This window comes from Enhydra lutris, unplaced genomic scaffold, assembly GCF_002288905.1.
Source record: "Enhydra lutris kenyoni isolate GAN:26980312 unplaced genomic scaffold, ASM228890v2 scaffoldscaffold46, whole genome shotgun sequence".
In the NCBI taxonomy this organism is placed as follows: domain Eukaryota; kingdom Metazoa; phylum Chordata; class Mammalia; order Carnivora; family Mustelidae; genus Enhydra; species Enhydra lutris.
In genome coordinates this window covers 6,266,941-6,282,561 of record NW_019154130.1, presented here as the reverse complement: position 1 = coordinate 6,282,561, position 15,621 = coordinate 6,266,941, and the positions used below count along the sequence as shown (strand labels likewise).

General features: G+C 53.4%; 1 protein-coding gene across 9 annotated transcripts in view; it reads right to left on the bottom strand.

Moving 5' to 3' along the window:
* LOC111156340 (lysine demethylase 2B) overlaps window positions 1-15,621 on the bottom strand; it is a 124,217-nt gene that overhangs the window by 64,195 nt on the left and 44,401 nt on the right. For all 9 annotated transcript variants that reach the window (XM_022517107.1, XM_022517110.1, XM_022517109.1 and 6 more), the window contains 3 exons: window positions 11,295-11,410; window positions 5,505-5,631; window positions 2,765-3,252 (listed from right to left, as the gene is read on the bottom strand). In XM_022517107.1, coding sequence (XP_022372815.1) covers window positions 2,765-3,252; window positions 5,505-5,631; window positions 11,295-11,410 — 731 coding nt within the window. The remainder of the gene's footprint in view (window positions 1-2,764; window positions 3,253-5,504; window positions 5,632-11,294; window positions 11,411-15,621) is intronic.

Below are 15,621 nucleotides of genomic sequence, written 5' to 3'. Positions count from 1 at the left end.
GGCAGTAGGGAGTGGTGAGGATTGGGGTGTATGAGGTCAGCTGCTACTCACCTTCCTGCTGCTTGGAGCCTGTCAGGAACACGGGCCAGGATAGCTAGGATTTTTTTTTTTTTTTTTGCCATTTTGATATTTTAATGTTGGCAAGTAATTACAAAAATATGTTTAATACTGTGCAGGCCAAACATAATGCCTAGAGACTGGATTTGGCCGGGGACTGCCAATATACATCCTCTGTTCCAAGGCCAGATCTGTTGCTTGCTCTATGAAGAAAGCCAAAGCAATCCCCTTCCTACTTTCTCCCGAAATGTAGGATGGTCTCTGAGAAGAGAGAACATGTCTCTACAGCAGCCCAACAAGGCAGTACGGTGTAGGGGGTGAGCACAAGGCCTCCCCCATTGAGCAGCACATGTTGCGCAAATCACTTAACCTATCCGTACATTAATTTTCTCATCTGCAAAATGAGGATCATAAAAGTACTACCAAGGGTTGTCGGGAGGTTTAAATGAGTTTATAGATGGAAAACACCTGTGAGACCACAAAGCCACTGAAATGCCTTCTCACAACCTGCCATTGAACCCCGCGGTGAGGACAAGAGGGAGGAGACTGGGCTCCCCACCCCCAACCCTCGTCCACACCATCAACGGGCCTAGGCTGAATCCAGCGTCAGGGCCCATCAGGTGGGTCTAGGGGAGGCTGGAGGGGCCAAGTTCTATCCCCAGAAAGAAACTTGATCAAAAAAGAAAAAAAGAAAGAAATCTGATCAACCAGGAACCAGGAACACTACACACAAACAGATCAGAGACACAAAGAAGCTTTTAAAGGAAAAAAGAGCTTTCCACAGCACAGAACACTTCCTCATAAGATGCATGTGTTTTTTTTTTTCTTTTTTCTAAAGATTTTATTTATTTATTTGACAGAGAGAGATCACAAGTAGACAGAGAAGTAGGCAGAGAGAGGGAAGCAGGCTCCCTGCTGAGCAGAGAGCCCGATGTGGGACTCGATTCCAGGACCCCGAGATCATAACCTGAGCCGAAGGCAGCGGCTTAACCCACTGAGCCACCCAGGCACCTGATGCATGTGTTTTTAATTCACTTATAACATTCTGGGGTCCCAATACTATTAATGGTTTTGTTATTGATGAAAACTCCCTGTTTTTACTTTAAAGGACCTCTGAAGAAAAAAGGAGCCTCAGGACAGAATTCTAAGGTTTCCTTTAGGAAACTTAACATACAGGGGCACCTGGGTGGCTCAGTGGGTTAAAGCCTCTGCCTTCAGCTCAGGTCATGTTCCCAGGGTCCTGGGATCGAGCCCCACATCGGGCTCTCTGCTCAGCGGGGAGCCTGCTTCCTCCTTTCTCTCTGCCTGCCTCTCTGCCTACTTGTGATCTCTGTCAAATAAATAAATAAAATCTTAAAAAAAAAAAAAAAAAAGGAAACTTAACATACAAAACTCCAAGCCATGAGATCAGGCATTCTGAACCTGCGGTCCAGGAACAGGCTCGGAAGTCTAAGACCCCTTGGGCCAGCATGCAAAATTTTGTGTGTATAAGCACATTTTCCTAGAACTCTCAAGAGAGATCAGTGACCTCCAAAAAAGTCAAGAGTCAATGAAAAGAACCCAAAGCAAGTAAAGATTGGCTTTATGGGAATGGTCACCACAGAGTTCTTTTATCTGGCGATCTGCACCCCCCTCCCCGTCCCATTATGATATTTTTCACTTCCCAGCGCCCGGAAGGGCACACCTTCTAAATAAAGTAAAACACCTCTGGATTAATGATTTTGTACGCCGCCTTCCTCTGTTGGTGGCCCTTGTCAGGCCGCCTGATGGCGGTCCGGGGTCCTCATCCCAGCTCCCTGCATTTACCTGCTCTGTCACCTCGGGCATATCCTTTACCCTCTCTGAACCTACTTCCACGTCGGTTAAGGGCAGGTAACTCAGGTAGGTACCTTGCCCAGCGCTGCTACCTGACCAGTAGTGAGTTTTCAACAAATGTTATGATGACAATTACTAGAGGGGAAGGCCTCTCTGTGTATTTCCTGGGAAATACACACACTGCACGTTTGCACTCTGCTTGTAACAGCCTTGCCCATCCTGAGAACTCCTATGCAGCCTCTAAAACCCAAACCAAATGCCCTCTGCATAAATGTCCCAGAGCCCTAGCACCCAGTGTGGCTGATGAGTGTCTTCCACTCCCGATAACTGGTGAGCTGCCTGAGGGCAGTGACTGTGCCCTCCTGCTTCCTGTTCCCCCAGTGGCCAGCCCAGATGCTGCTCCCTGAACATCTGCTTGGTAGTTGGGCTCTACTTAGAGACCTCTGAACCACAGGTGGCTACGTGCCCCACCTTAGCGGGCCACCTAGTGGACCACCTGGAGGTACAACCTGCTCCTATGAAACAGGTGCGTGCCCCAGGGGAAGCCAGCCCAGAACAGCGAGTCTTCCTGAGCAGGACGGAGAGGTCTGTCCCCAGACCTAACAGCAGCACTATGGGCACATCCATAATGCCCACTGCTAGCAAAGCCTCAAGATTTTCCACAACTGCTGAGGAAGAACTCCTTGCCAACCACAGAGGCAGCTTCCCCTTTAGTTCTCAACAGCGGCCTCAGCTTGGGAGGCCTAGGCAGGCTTGCTTGGACCAGAAGCCCCTCTCCGTGCACAGGCATACACCCGAACAGTCTGCACCGAGCTGCCCTGAGCTGAGATGCCCCTGGGAACCCATCCGGACCTTCTCAGCTGCCCTTGCCCAGATGCGACCGCCTGCCCACCTTCACACCCTCCAGGAGTGCCTGGGGGTCCTCGATGCCCTCAGGGACACACTTCTTGTTCTCTGGGAGGGATTCCAGTTTCTCCACCAGCGCTTTCAGGCCCTTCAACTCAAACTCAGTGAGGTGGGTCCACTTGGCGGAGACCCCCGCGGCAGGGGAGCCGGTGGGCGTCTTGGGGTAGTCGGTGGGCACCGTCGTGGACTTCACACTTTCCTCTGACTCGTTAGACAAAGTCCTTTGGAGGAATCGCAGAGCAGGTGCTTTCGGCTTCTTCCCGGGGGCCTCCTGGTCCTCTGAGGGGGTGCTGGAGGGCGACGGGGGGCCATCGGCAGGTGGCTTGGGCACCTTCTCTGCACCCTCCTCCTCTTCCTCCTCCTCCTCCTCCTCCTCCTTCTCTTCCTCTTGAGGCTGCTGCTCACAGGACTCCTCCTCCATCTCCAGCCAGGAATCAGATGAGAAGCCGTCTATGCTGGGCTTTCTCGGGGCATCTATGGGGAGCATAAGGGTCACAGGAAAGACTGAGATGAACGCCCCAGACTCCCTGCTGGAAGGCCCTGGAACGTCCACACACTATACCTCCCCTCTACTCTGGACATCAAGCTTCTTTGGACATTTCTCATGGTCTATGTCTCCCTCCGCCTCTAGAAAGGCTGGGCTCAGCCAGACATAGGATCAAATCCCAGCTCGGTTTCTTCCTAGCTGTGTGTCCTCAGACAGGTTGCTCTACCTCTCTGAATACCCCCGGCATTTTATTTTTCAACATATAAAAATAAGGCCAGGGGCGCCTGGGTGGCTCAGTTGGTTAGGTGTCTGCCTTAGCTCGGGTCACAATCCCAAGGTCCTGGGATGCAGCCCTGCCTACATCGGGCTCTCTGCTCAGCGGTGAGCTTATTTCTCCTTCTCCCCGATGCTCTACCTACTGGTGATCTCTCTCTCTCTGTCATATAAATAAATAAATAAACATCTTTAAAAAAAATAAGAATAAGATCCAAAACTCATATATAACAAAAGGATTCCAGTCACATGAAGTGTCCGGAACAGGGGGAAATCTGTAGAGCCAGAAAATAAATTAGTGGGCGCCTAGGCTGGTGGGGAAGAGAAGGCTCTAACACAAGGGTACAGGTTTCTTTCTGGGGTAAAGAAAACGATCCCAAATCGACTGGTGATGGTCACCCAGCTCTGGGAATATGCAAAAAAAACCACTGAGTTCTACACATTAAATTGTATGATATGGGGACAATATCCCAATAATGCTGTTTTTTAAAAATATAGGGCAAAAAAAAGGCTTCCTCGGAACGCCCGCGGCGAGGATCGGCTAAGGCATCACTGAGCACGGTCCTAGCACGCAACCAGTACTGGATACACGAGCCATTGCCCTGATGTCGCCGCTTTACTTTGGCGGGAGAAGCAGTGAGGCGGAGTGGGGGGAACAGACAAGCAATTTCAATGACCCCAATGCTGCCTCAAGCTTTCTTCTTGTGCCTGCGAACGGAATCGGGAACGTTCTCCTACAGCCCTAAATATCCAAATGAGAGAAGCGACTCTCCGTTTCCTGGTCCTGAGGACAGCCACAAAATCAAGCCTCTGACCCCCACAGGAATGTGTAAGCTACTACAACCACAGGGGTCGCCCCATTATTTCAGACTAATTTCCCATTCCCTACCAGGCTGGGAGCTTCCGGAAAGCAGGCTGTGAGGTTTCAGGACTTCTCAACACCCGAATATTGCACATCTGACATGTCGGAGACTCACAAGAGACTCCCCCAGGCAAAACTGAATTTCTAGGAGGGAAATAAGCACTTCCCTATAAAGAGCTCAGCGGAAACATTTGCTCTCCATCATATGCCCAGTCTGAAACCTCTAAGAGTCACTAAGGATGACAGGGAAGGAGGGAAAAAGGCTTTTTTACAGTGAGAAAAAAAAAAAATCTAAAAATCCTGGGGATCGCAGGAGAAACCATTGCAGACCCTAAAGGAGACAAACTGATCGTGTTTTTCTAGAAAGAAGCAGTGAATGAGTCTCAACAAACTCTGCCCCGGGAAACCCCTCAGCAGGAAGAGCTCAGAGGCGGGGAGTTTGGGGGGGTGTTCTTCCAGATTGTTCCTCGGTGCTTGCAATCAGAGCTAGAGGCAAAGTCAGCTGGGTATCCAGGAGTCAAGACTCAAGGACTGAGCCATTCAGGGGTGATGTCCCTTTAAGTAAAGGCAGTAAGGCAGGGCTCTCCTGCCTCTGTCAGAACCACCCACTGCTCTGCCAAGTTTGTGTCTCCAACCCTAGTCACCACCCCCCTCCCCCCCAGCTCAAAGCTTGGTCTCAGATTTTGGAGACTGGCTGCACCTCATGGGCCTGCTCCCATAGAGACAAAAACCCAAACCTAGGTGCGGGGGAGGGCTGGGGCTGGGGGATCAGCTAGCTGGTGGCCACGGAGGACTAAAACCACCAGGATTCTTTGCTCCATAGGGATCCTGTTTCAGCAACCACGCCTTGGACTGGTTCCCCAGCGAGACCTGGGAGGCCACCAAGGTGACTCTGTCGGGGGTCACAACTTCATTTTCTCGGACTCTGTATTCCACATGGGAAGTTGACAAGGATGGCTTCCCCTCCTAAGGGGTCTCTAGGAGTCTGGCCAACACTCTGGCTCAAAAGTATTCCAGAAACGTAGAGACTCTCAAGGGCCACACTGAAAACATTCTTCCTGCCCAGCTGAGCAGAGGAAGCGGCCGGGCCCACATTTCACTCACCAATAAGCATTGATTCTCTCTGGTATTCCTGAGTGAGGTAGGACCGTTGGGTCACACAGTACACGTATCTTTCCAAGACATACCAGCACATCTCATAGTAGAAGGGGTAGCGAAATTTGGGCTGCACCTGAAAGCAAAGACCCAGGGGTGGAAGTCAGTTTCTGGAGGGCAAAGGAGAACCAAGGGAGAAAACAGGGGGGAGGGGGTTTCTGCGGGTGGGAGCTATTTTCACCATCTTAACAAGAGCACAAATGGTGTGAGGGGAAAATGGGGGAGGCGGGCTAGAAGGCAGGAGAGAGGCGCTGGAAGGGGCAAGATACCGGTAGCATGCACAAATGAGAAGGAAGAAGGGAGAAAGAGGCCTATGTGAGAGCATCATTTCAAAGCTCCCTGAAATGCAGGCCGCCAGGGGAAGGCGGATGGGGTCCGCTTTGTGCTTCTGTGAGATGCAGAGAAACAGCTGTCCCCTGACCTGCTGACGGAGGGTGCGGGTACCTGCGGATGTGAGCCTGATTCCAGCTACAACAAACACAGGCTCCTCCTTGTTCTCAAAAATTCTTGAACAGACTCTGCTATCCCTCCCTACCCCTTGAAAGACAGAAATCGACACCCCCCCGCCCCAACCTTACCCATTCGCAGACCTGCTATCAAGCATCTCCTGCACTCTGGGAGGGAGGCAACACCGGACGGACCAATGAGGAGGGAGGGGTGTGGCCTCGCCTACCTCCAGGGGCGGGGCCTTAGAGGGTCCCACCTCCTGCACCTCCGGCTCCTCCCAGACAACCAACCACCTGGCACTCCCCAGTCTGTATCCCCAGAGGATTCCCTCCGTCAAAAGTCCCCAGGGTGACCTGGGGTGGCTCTAACACCAGGAGACACACGCCCGGGTCTGGAGCAGGGGTCCAGATGGGGATCCCCTTCGGGCCACTTCTTATACGGGAGGAAGTGTAGGTGCAGAGAGCTTTATGCATCAGAACCGTGAAAAGGCCGGGGCTCCAGGCCTGGGCTCCAAGAGAATTCTGATGGGTGGAAGCGCGGGGTCTATATGGACGAGATGGCAGAGAAAGATGGCAAAGGAAGCAATTACACTGACGGCCCCGCACAGATGAACCTTCCGGAAGCTTCATCCTGAGCGGGTAAGTGAGGAATGAGGGCAGTGAGTGGGTAGTCCCTGTCTCCCCCAGAGGGACTGTGCCTTCTTTTCCAAAGCTAGATCCTACAGGTCCACACTCACTCCAGACCTGCTCTCCTGCCCTCTCGCCAAGGGTGTGTCTGCCTCCGGGGATCTCTGCGGGTGCCAGAGACCCCTCTTCACCTCTCCTACCTTCCAGAAATCCAGGGAGTTCAACGTTAAGCCAGGACAAGGTCCCAACTTTCTCGCAACAGTCTACAGGCAACATTCTACGTGTGGGATGAAGGCAAAAACAAGCAGACCTCAGTCCTCTGTTTGCCCTAAAATACCAGTCTCCTGCCTCTCTCACAGTCCCCACCTGGAAAAGGCCCCAATTCTGCCCTCTCTGAGAGTCCCAGCTCAGTCCCCCGGCCACCCCAGGCCTCGCTGACTCAGTCAGTGTTCAACCGTGAGGCCCTTTTCCCATGTCTGGGGTGGTCTCACTTCTCCCATCTGCTTATTGGGTCCATTCGACCTCCCCACCTCTGGTGGATAGTACGTGCTGGAATGAGATCCTGGCCGCCGCATGCTTTTGAGCTCCTCCGGGGGGATGCATGGAGTTGGGAACATCTAGCGGTTTCCTTGGCTCCAGCTACTTTCCTGAGAACCCTGGTTTGAATGCTGGGATAGTAGTAATACTTTTTCACTGTCACTGAATCAGCCCTTCGGAGTTTAAAAAGGAGAGGGTCACTTCAGACTGAGACAGACCCTGACCTCCTGTGAGGAGGGGTCCAGGAACCTCAGCCCTACCCCTGCTCCAGAGCAAGGACCAAGAAACTTTGAAAGCAATTGCCAATACCTACAGAGCAGGCTGAGGACAGGCAAGCCCGCCTCTTCTCGGACGGACCCTTACTCCCATCTCCTGACTTCAGATTTGATTGGTAAGACTCTGAAGTTGCTTTTGACCTTTCAAATTTTGGGAAACCGTGCGAGCCACTCCACATGGCAGGGCACCACGGCGCCTGAGACTTTTTCTAGATCAGGAAAAAAATATATTTTTTGGCTGTCTATCAGGAGAGGAAGAGAAGTCTCCCCTCATTGTTGCTGAACCCAAGGGAAACCAGCTGGGTGAAAACAAATGCTGATGAAGGAATTCAAATTTTTTCTTTTATTTTTATTTTTTTTTTTCCAAGAGAGCACGGCAGGAAACAAAATGGGCAAAGAATTGACTTACAAACGGGTTGTCGCCTTCCACCCTTCGCCTTCAAAAGGTCTCAGCCACATGCCTGGGAACATTAAACACACGATTGCTCAACATTATTTGTTGACAAATTCGGAGCCTCACCAAATTGAGTTGTTCACCAAAAGGCAAGGCAGTTCAAAAAGCATGCAGCGCTCCCAGCCTGGGGGGTGATCAGTCTATGAGCCGATCTCAAGGGTAGCTTTGAGTTCCCAAAGGCCCCTGCGAGTAGCACTTGGCCTTAGCCCTTCCTCTTACAGCTGAGCGACCTCGGGAGATCAGAACCAAAGGCGTTTTGGTGCATTCAGAACTCCCAGGTCTCAGGGGACTTGAAAAACTAAAATATGAGGGTGGGTGGAAGTATCTTAAAATTTGTTTTTCTCCTGGAAAAAAAAAAAAAGTCAATGGGAAAAAAAAAAAATCCAATGGCGGAGGAAAAGAGGAGAGGAAGGGAAAATTATTTGCAATTTCCAAATAGATTCACTGGCTGAGACGGAATGGAGCGTGCGGCGTTACCTTTCCTGAGAAAGCTGCCTTCACTAGAGCCATTGGGGGGAAAAAAAGATAAACATAAGAGAGACGGCAGTTTAATTAATGATCAACTGGACCATCCCTGTCCCTTATCAAGCTAACTGGCGTTAAAAATATGTAGTGATAGAAGGTCTCAAATATGTTGAGACCTTCTCTTCACATAATAAACATGCAACACATCCGGTCCTTGGTGTAGCTCCTCCCCCACCCCCCGCATCTTTACAATGAGAGGGTTTACTCTGCATAGGGGAAGACACGTGTGGGTGTCTACACACTGGAAACCACCAGGCCCGGGGAAGGGCAGGGCCCCAGCGGCAGTATCACCCACCACCCCCCGCCCAAATTAAAATCCTAGCGAGCGAGACGCAGCTTCCTAAACATAGGAGACCATTGGGGTTCCCCTGGTCTGGATGGGAGGGGGAGATCCCCCTCTTGGGCCACAAAGGCAAATTCTTTTTCTAAGACAAATCCACACCACGGGGCTTAAAGACTGACAGTTTCCTGTCCCACCCCCTGCCTTTGGTTTCCAAGCAAAGCCCCGTTTTAGGGACTCTTGAAAAACTATTTTTAAATGGCCATAACCTTCTTAAGAAAGCTCACAGGGATGTAAGGAATTAAGCTGTAGCGAGCTGACAAGGAGCCCTGGCATTTTATCTGGCTTCCAGTGCTCTCTCCCCAGCATCTTTTGTCTGCCTTGGCTCCTAAGACATAAACAATTGGGCCCTGTAGCCAAGCCCTCTCCAAAGACCAAAAATCAAAGCAGATTAAACAGCCTGCCGCTGCTTCCAGCCCAGCCTGCCCGCCAGCCCCCCGCCCGCCAGCAACCTGCTTCAGGGAAACCAGATGGGGCGCCCACTCAGATGACAGGGAGAGTGGGCCTTGGGGGAGGGGACCCTGCCGTGCTCATCTCAACATGGACCTGAGAGTCTCTGAGCGCTCAGTGTGATGCCGGGGTTCCACACTATTACCCTCCCTCCTCCCTCCCTCCGAGCAGGGGAGGGGAGCTGGACTCCTGATGGAAGGATGGGGCCCAAATCCACTGAGACGGACAATCCGGATTCCCTGGGGGAGGGGGACAGCTGCCAAGCAAGTTGCCAAAGGCTTTAGAAATCCCAGCCCGATTCTGGCTTTCAGGAATTGAAAAGCTGGAAAGTCATGGGCCTCACTTCTGGATTTCTCCTTTTTTATCCCATACTCCCTAGTCTGCTCATAACACAAACTGGCCCATTCTTCAGGGCTGGCCAGGGAACAGCTGGCCGAAGCCCCAGACATTACTTGACCCAGACTATGGGATGACCACTCACACCCAGGGTGCCACAGGGCGGCCTCCCCCAGACCTGGAAAGGAATGGTGGGCGGGCAACAGAGAAAAGAGGTGCGAAAATCCACAAAACAAGACCCAGTCTCTGCAGACCCAGCAGCAAACCCATCACTGAAGACGCACAGTTGCTCTGGGAGGACAACCTGACCACTGAACAGAGCTCAGAGTTGTTCCCAGGAAATCCCCAGACACGGTCCCTCAATGCCATCAGGACGGTTCGAGAAGTCAGACACAACACAGTAGCTAAGTTCTGGTTCACGTATGTGATTCTGGCAGCCCAGGGCCTAGAAACTAGACCAAGAAAGGAGGGGACCGTGGGCCCAGGGCATCTGCCTCGAGGGAATGCTTCTGCAGAGTCCAGACACCACGACACCTCTCTGGGGCAAAAAAGCCTCCTCTGAGGCAAAACCCAAGAAGATGTGGTGTGGTCCGTCCACACGAGAACTGTGACTCAGCCGTAAAAAGGGATGAAGCAATGACCCCGGCTACATCGCGGATGAACCCCGAAGACAGAAGTGAGAAGTGACAGAAACTAATCACGAAAGGACACAGTACAGGATCCCATGTCTGTGCGACGTCCAGTGACAGGCCAATCTGTGGAGGCAGAAAGCAGACTGTTGGTTGCCACAGGCTTGTGGGGGGAGAGGGGTGGCTATGGAAGGTGACTGCTAATGAGTAGGGGGTTTCCTTCCGGGGTGATGAGAATGTCCTTGAGTTAGAGGCGGTAGCTGCACAAGGCTGTGGATGGGCTAAATCCCGCGGAGTTGCACAGCGTAACTGGTTGCTCATGTGCTATGCGTGTTATAGCTCAACAGAAAAAAAGACAATATGTGAACAACTGTAAGAAAAAAGGAGAAAGAAGGGGCCCTCTTGACCCCAGTTTCCCACCCTCAGATCTGCCTCTCAACTGCCTTGGGACCCTTGGCCCAGCTCCACAGTGGGAAAGAGGGTGTAGACGCGAGCAGCCAGTGCTCCCCAGGGGAAGCTCGTGGAATGGAGCGACGTGGAGGGCACACGGGGCACACGTCAGGTGTCTCAGCCTCAGTCCCGGTCCTGGGGGGTGGGGGTGGGGGAGACCCTATGTCTGAGAAGCTGTGACCGTCACAGTCACAAGGAAAAGCCCCTCCCCCGCCGCCTGCAAGCAGACATGGGGTCAGAGCTCAGAGACCATACAGATACTGGCTTCCTCGGGGCGTGATATCACATTTGGGGGCCAAGAGCTGACCTTTCTAAGCTCCCCTCTGAACCACAGCCATAACCACCCCAAAATCCCCCCCCCAACTCCTGTGCATCCCTGTCTACACCCGAGAAGAAGGAAGAGGCAGGGTTCCCAGTATCTCACAGCGTTTCCTCACTAGATGCTTCCTCTTTGACGAGGGGGTTTTGGCCACCACTGGCCTGGAGATGAACAGAAACTCCAGGGGCTCTGGGTGGGGCTCTTACAGCCAAGGCCCTGCTTGAGGCAGGGGATGGGAGGGAGGGGGGAACCACGGAGGACTTTGGAACGACTCACCCCCACACACCCTGAGCACCAAGCAGGGCTCAGGGGCTTGGGCAATCCTGCCAGGAGAGAAGGAAGCCACCTTACCCGTGTTCTGTCCTCGATCTCGTAGATCCGCAGCTGCATGGGCACGTTAAAGCTGTGCAGGATGTTTCCGCCAAATACCAGAGAGTCTACAGGGGTGTAGACCGCATGGATCCAACCTGGGGCGGGGAGGGCACAGGCAGGGTCAGCCGTGGGCTCCCGGACCCCTGGGGAGGGTCACCCATGGAAGCACGCACAAGGGCCCAGGAGGCCCAGGGGAGCAGCCAGGGCCACAGCTGAGGATCCCTGGGCTGCGTGACCCAGAAGGCACGGTTCCGAGCTGGCCAACAGGGCTCGGACACACGTCCCCGAAGGACGACCACAGGCATTGACCCCTGGGTGGCGCGAGACAGTGGTGGGCAGCAGAAGGGCCTCGACAAAGGCTTCCTCATGTTGCTGCAGCCTCCAGCGGGGACAGGCCCCGTCTCCCCTCCCCATGTTGGCCAGGGAGCCGCACACCTCTCATTCAGGCTGGCCCTGAGCCTCTTTCCCAGCCGCCCAGACAACATCAGTCTCAGAAGAAATCACAAAGGACCGCCTGGGGCCACAGCTAAGGAGTGACACCCACTGAACACTGCGGAAGACCGAAGTCACCTGTTAAGGACTGGAACCCAGGGCGGTGGCCTCGCTTGGTCCCTGAAGGCTGGACATATCGAGCCACCTGACTCCCTCACATGTAACTAATACATGTCTCCAGGGCTCAGCGGACCCACATGTGCTCCCGCCCACAGTCACAGCGCGGAGCTAGGGGACAGGCAGTATGATAATCCCTGCCCAGGGACAGATACTGCAACCGAGTCACTTGCTGGACGAGGTCGCAGCGCCTCTGTTCGGACCCCTACGCCGCCGGCCGCTCCGTCACAGGCTCAGCCCACCAGGCCTGCGGGTCCCAGGACCAGGCCAGGGAGGCAAAAAGAGACACGCAGAGGGAAACAAGACAGACAGAGGTAGGACAAGGACAGAGAGAGGCAGACAGACTCACAGTGAGAGACAGGATCGGCAGAGGAGAAAGGGGACAGACAGGGCAACCCCAACCCCGAGATCCCCGGCCCAGGCACCCACATCTCCTCTGACCCCTCTTCTCTGAGCTGTGTTAGTTTGTCTGCCTGGAGGACGATTACAGAGCCCCACCCCCACCCAAAACGCGCCAGCCCTGGGTCACAGGCAGCCCCAGGTCCAAGGCAGCCAGGAACAAAGGTACAAGGCCACTGCTGCCCTCTGTGGGACACTCGGGGTGCTGGTGCTGCCCTGCAGGGCAGGGAGTGGGATGAGCCCAAGGTCCTGGGGGAGGGCGGGGACAAGCACCAGCGCAGAGCACAGGAACAAAGGCTCTGTGTAACCTGGTTCTGTCTAGCTCCCCAAACCTCGGGCTCCGCTGGGCAGGTGTGCTCTTGTCGCGTTCCCTGCGTGCCTTCCCATCACCCTCACACCTACGTGCAGGACAAGTGTGGCTGCCGCTTGGCTTCCGCATCTGCTTCGGCCTCTCCATCTCAGCTGTGTGCCTGCTGATTTTCTCGGCTATATGTTTTCTATCTTTACTGAGCAGAACTACACTGCCCAGGACTGTTCTTACGGCTTAAGCAACGTGACTTAAGCAACATTTCCTGAACTGGGACCCAGGACTGCCAGGGTCAAGGAGATGCACGTGGCAGGGTGAAGCCTGAATGGGGCCTATGAACGTCCCTATGCTCCTTACATGCCCACCCAGGGCCACACAGAAAGCTCCAGCCCTTCACACCTGGGCTGGAAACTGTCCCGTGGCCGACTCACCATGTGCTATGCGGTAGCTGACCACCCCCTCTCCTGGCCTCTATCTGCCCGAGTAAAATGAGGGAGATCACTATCTCCCTTGCGGGGAACCTGGTGAGCAAGAACTCAGTCCATGTAAGCAATTGCCACTGATACTCGTGGTGGTCTCGTCCATCTTGAAGACTTTGCAAAGACTGGTGCCCGCGTCAGTCTGCATTCATGGACTCTCCCTTCTGTCCTATCAGGTGGAAATGCAGACACACCTGACTTACACCTGTTACCCTAGTAACTCATCCAGCCAGTGACTCGGTGAGCCAAGAGGGAAACGGAAGAGAGGTTCTGTTTCTTTTCTTTTTTTTTTTAATTTTTATTCATTTGACAGAGAGAGAGAGAGAGATCACAGGTAGGCAGAGAGGCAGGCAGAGAGAGAGGGAAGCAGGCTCACCGCTGAGCAGAGAGCCCGATGCGGGGCTCGATCCCAGGACCCTGAGATCATGACCTGAGCCAAAGGCAGAGGCTTAACCCACTGAGCCACCCAGGTGCCCCAAGAGGTTCTGTTTCAAGCAGAGTGGCAGGGAACCTATACCCCCAGGCATTTCAACGGATTCCAGAAGCTTCTCCCCACTCTTCTCTAATCCCCAAGCCAGGGCCTCACAGGTGGGCCAGGCCGCCTCAAACGGATTAGTCACTGCCAGTTCTTGCCCGTAGCCTTCCTCAGATCTGCTCCATGACTTTGGAACATTTCCCTCAGGAAGAACCAGGAAGGAGAAACAATAGCGTTCACAGGCTCCATCCATCCCCACCCTCCTGATGATGTCTCCTTGGCTGCATCCCCGGAAGCACAAGAGAGCAGGTGTCCCAGGCTGGTGACTGAGCTGGGGAGGCTGACATCTGCCTCTTGCTTCCAGAACAGAGTCACCAACAACATGAAGGCAATAACAGGGGCGATTCCGGACAAGCGACAAAGGACAGATCCAATCAAGGAAGGAAATCAGGCAACCCACAGAGCCTACTGACAAGGGTTCTCTGGGACCTGAGGAACAGTGGAACACACAACCCACACACTCGGGATTCAGAAACCGAAGTCCCCCTCCCTCCCTGCCATCCACATTTGTCTGTCTCTGTGGCTGCCGTAGGGGTAAACCCAAAAGTCACAGAACTTGGGGGCACCTCACAAAGGGCCATGGCCTGCTTCCTTCATGAACTCCCTGAGCTGAGCCAGGCTCCAGGCTGGGCAGACCAGCTGACAAGGTGCAGCCTCTCCTCTCTAGGACCTCCCAGGTGGTACCAGGGACTCAAACTGACAGGCCACAGGCTGCGGCAGACTCAGGAGCATGTTTAGTTTGACCCACCTGTGCTACAAAAATGGAGACACTTCACAAGACGATCTGAACTGCTTCCTTCTCTAGAAAAACAGGAAGACGGTCCCACCAGGCTGCTCTCCTCTGGCTTTCACTGGCTGGAGACGCGTAGCAACCGTCCAGTCTCCCGAAGCCCACCCACCCTCTGCCTCCCATCCAGCCTGCTTCACTGCTACCCTCTCCCTGCTCTGTACCCATTTTACAGGTGGGTCATCTGAGGCCCAAGTCATGTAACACTTTTTTTTTTTTTTTAAGATTTTATTTATTTATTTGCCAGAGAGAGAGAGAGAGAGTACACACAAGCAGGCAGAGAGGCAGGCAGAGGCAGCGAGAGAAGCAGGCCCCCTGCGGAGCAAGGAGCCTGATGCGGGACTCGATCCCAGCACCCTGGGATCATGACCTGAGCCGAAGGCAGTGGCTTAACCAACTGAGCCACCCATGTAACACTCTTAAGTAGCTTCAGGTTACTTTTTCCTCAGACTGGCCCCAGTCTAAGAAACACCTAGGGCTACCCATGAATTTGGGGTCATAAGTGATTTTATTTATTTATTTATTTATTTAAGAGGGAGACAGAGAGCAGGGAGAGCAGTGGGAGGGGGAATCCCCACTGAGCCCAGAGCCTGAGGCAGGACTCAATCTGGGTCTCAATCCCATGACCCAGATATCATGACCTCAGCCAAAATCAAGAATTGGATGCTGGGGTGCCTGGGTGGCTCAGTGGGTTAAACCCTCTGCCTTCAGCTCAGGTCATGATCTCAGGGTCCTGGGATCGAGCCCCGAGTCGGGCTCTCTGCTCAGTAGGGAGCCTGCTTCCCCCTCTCTCTCAGCCTGCCTACTTGTGATCTCTCTCTCTCTGTCAAATAAATAAATAAAATCTTAAAAAAAAAAAAGAAAAAAGAATTGGATGCTGAGCTACTCAAGCACCCTTGGTCATGGGTGAGTCTTACCACAAAGCAAGGATGGAAAATACTTTCAGGCCAGTCCAAGCCACCGACCCCAGGGTCCTTCTAGCTCCCTATGTTAGAATTCCCCTCCGGGCTGCTACCTGGCTAGACACATTCAGGACAGAGACAATGTGTCTTACAGCCTCCTTAGGACCTTCCACACTGCCAAGCAGGCCCTTAAGGAAATTTGTTAAATGAGCAAATAATTCTCCCAAAGCCATATGGCTGAGAAGGAAGACCGAATCCTAAGTCTATTGACTCCCAGACTAATGGGGA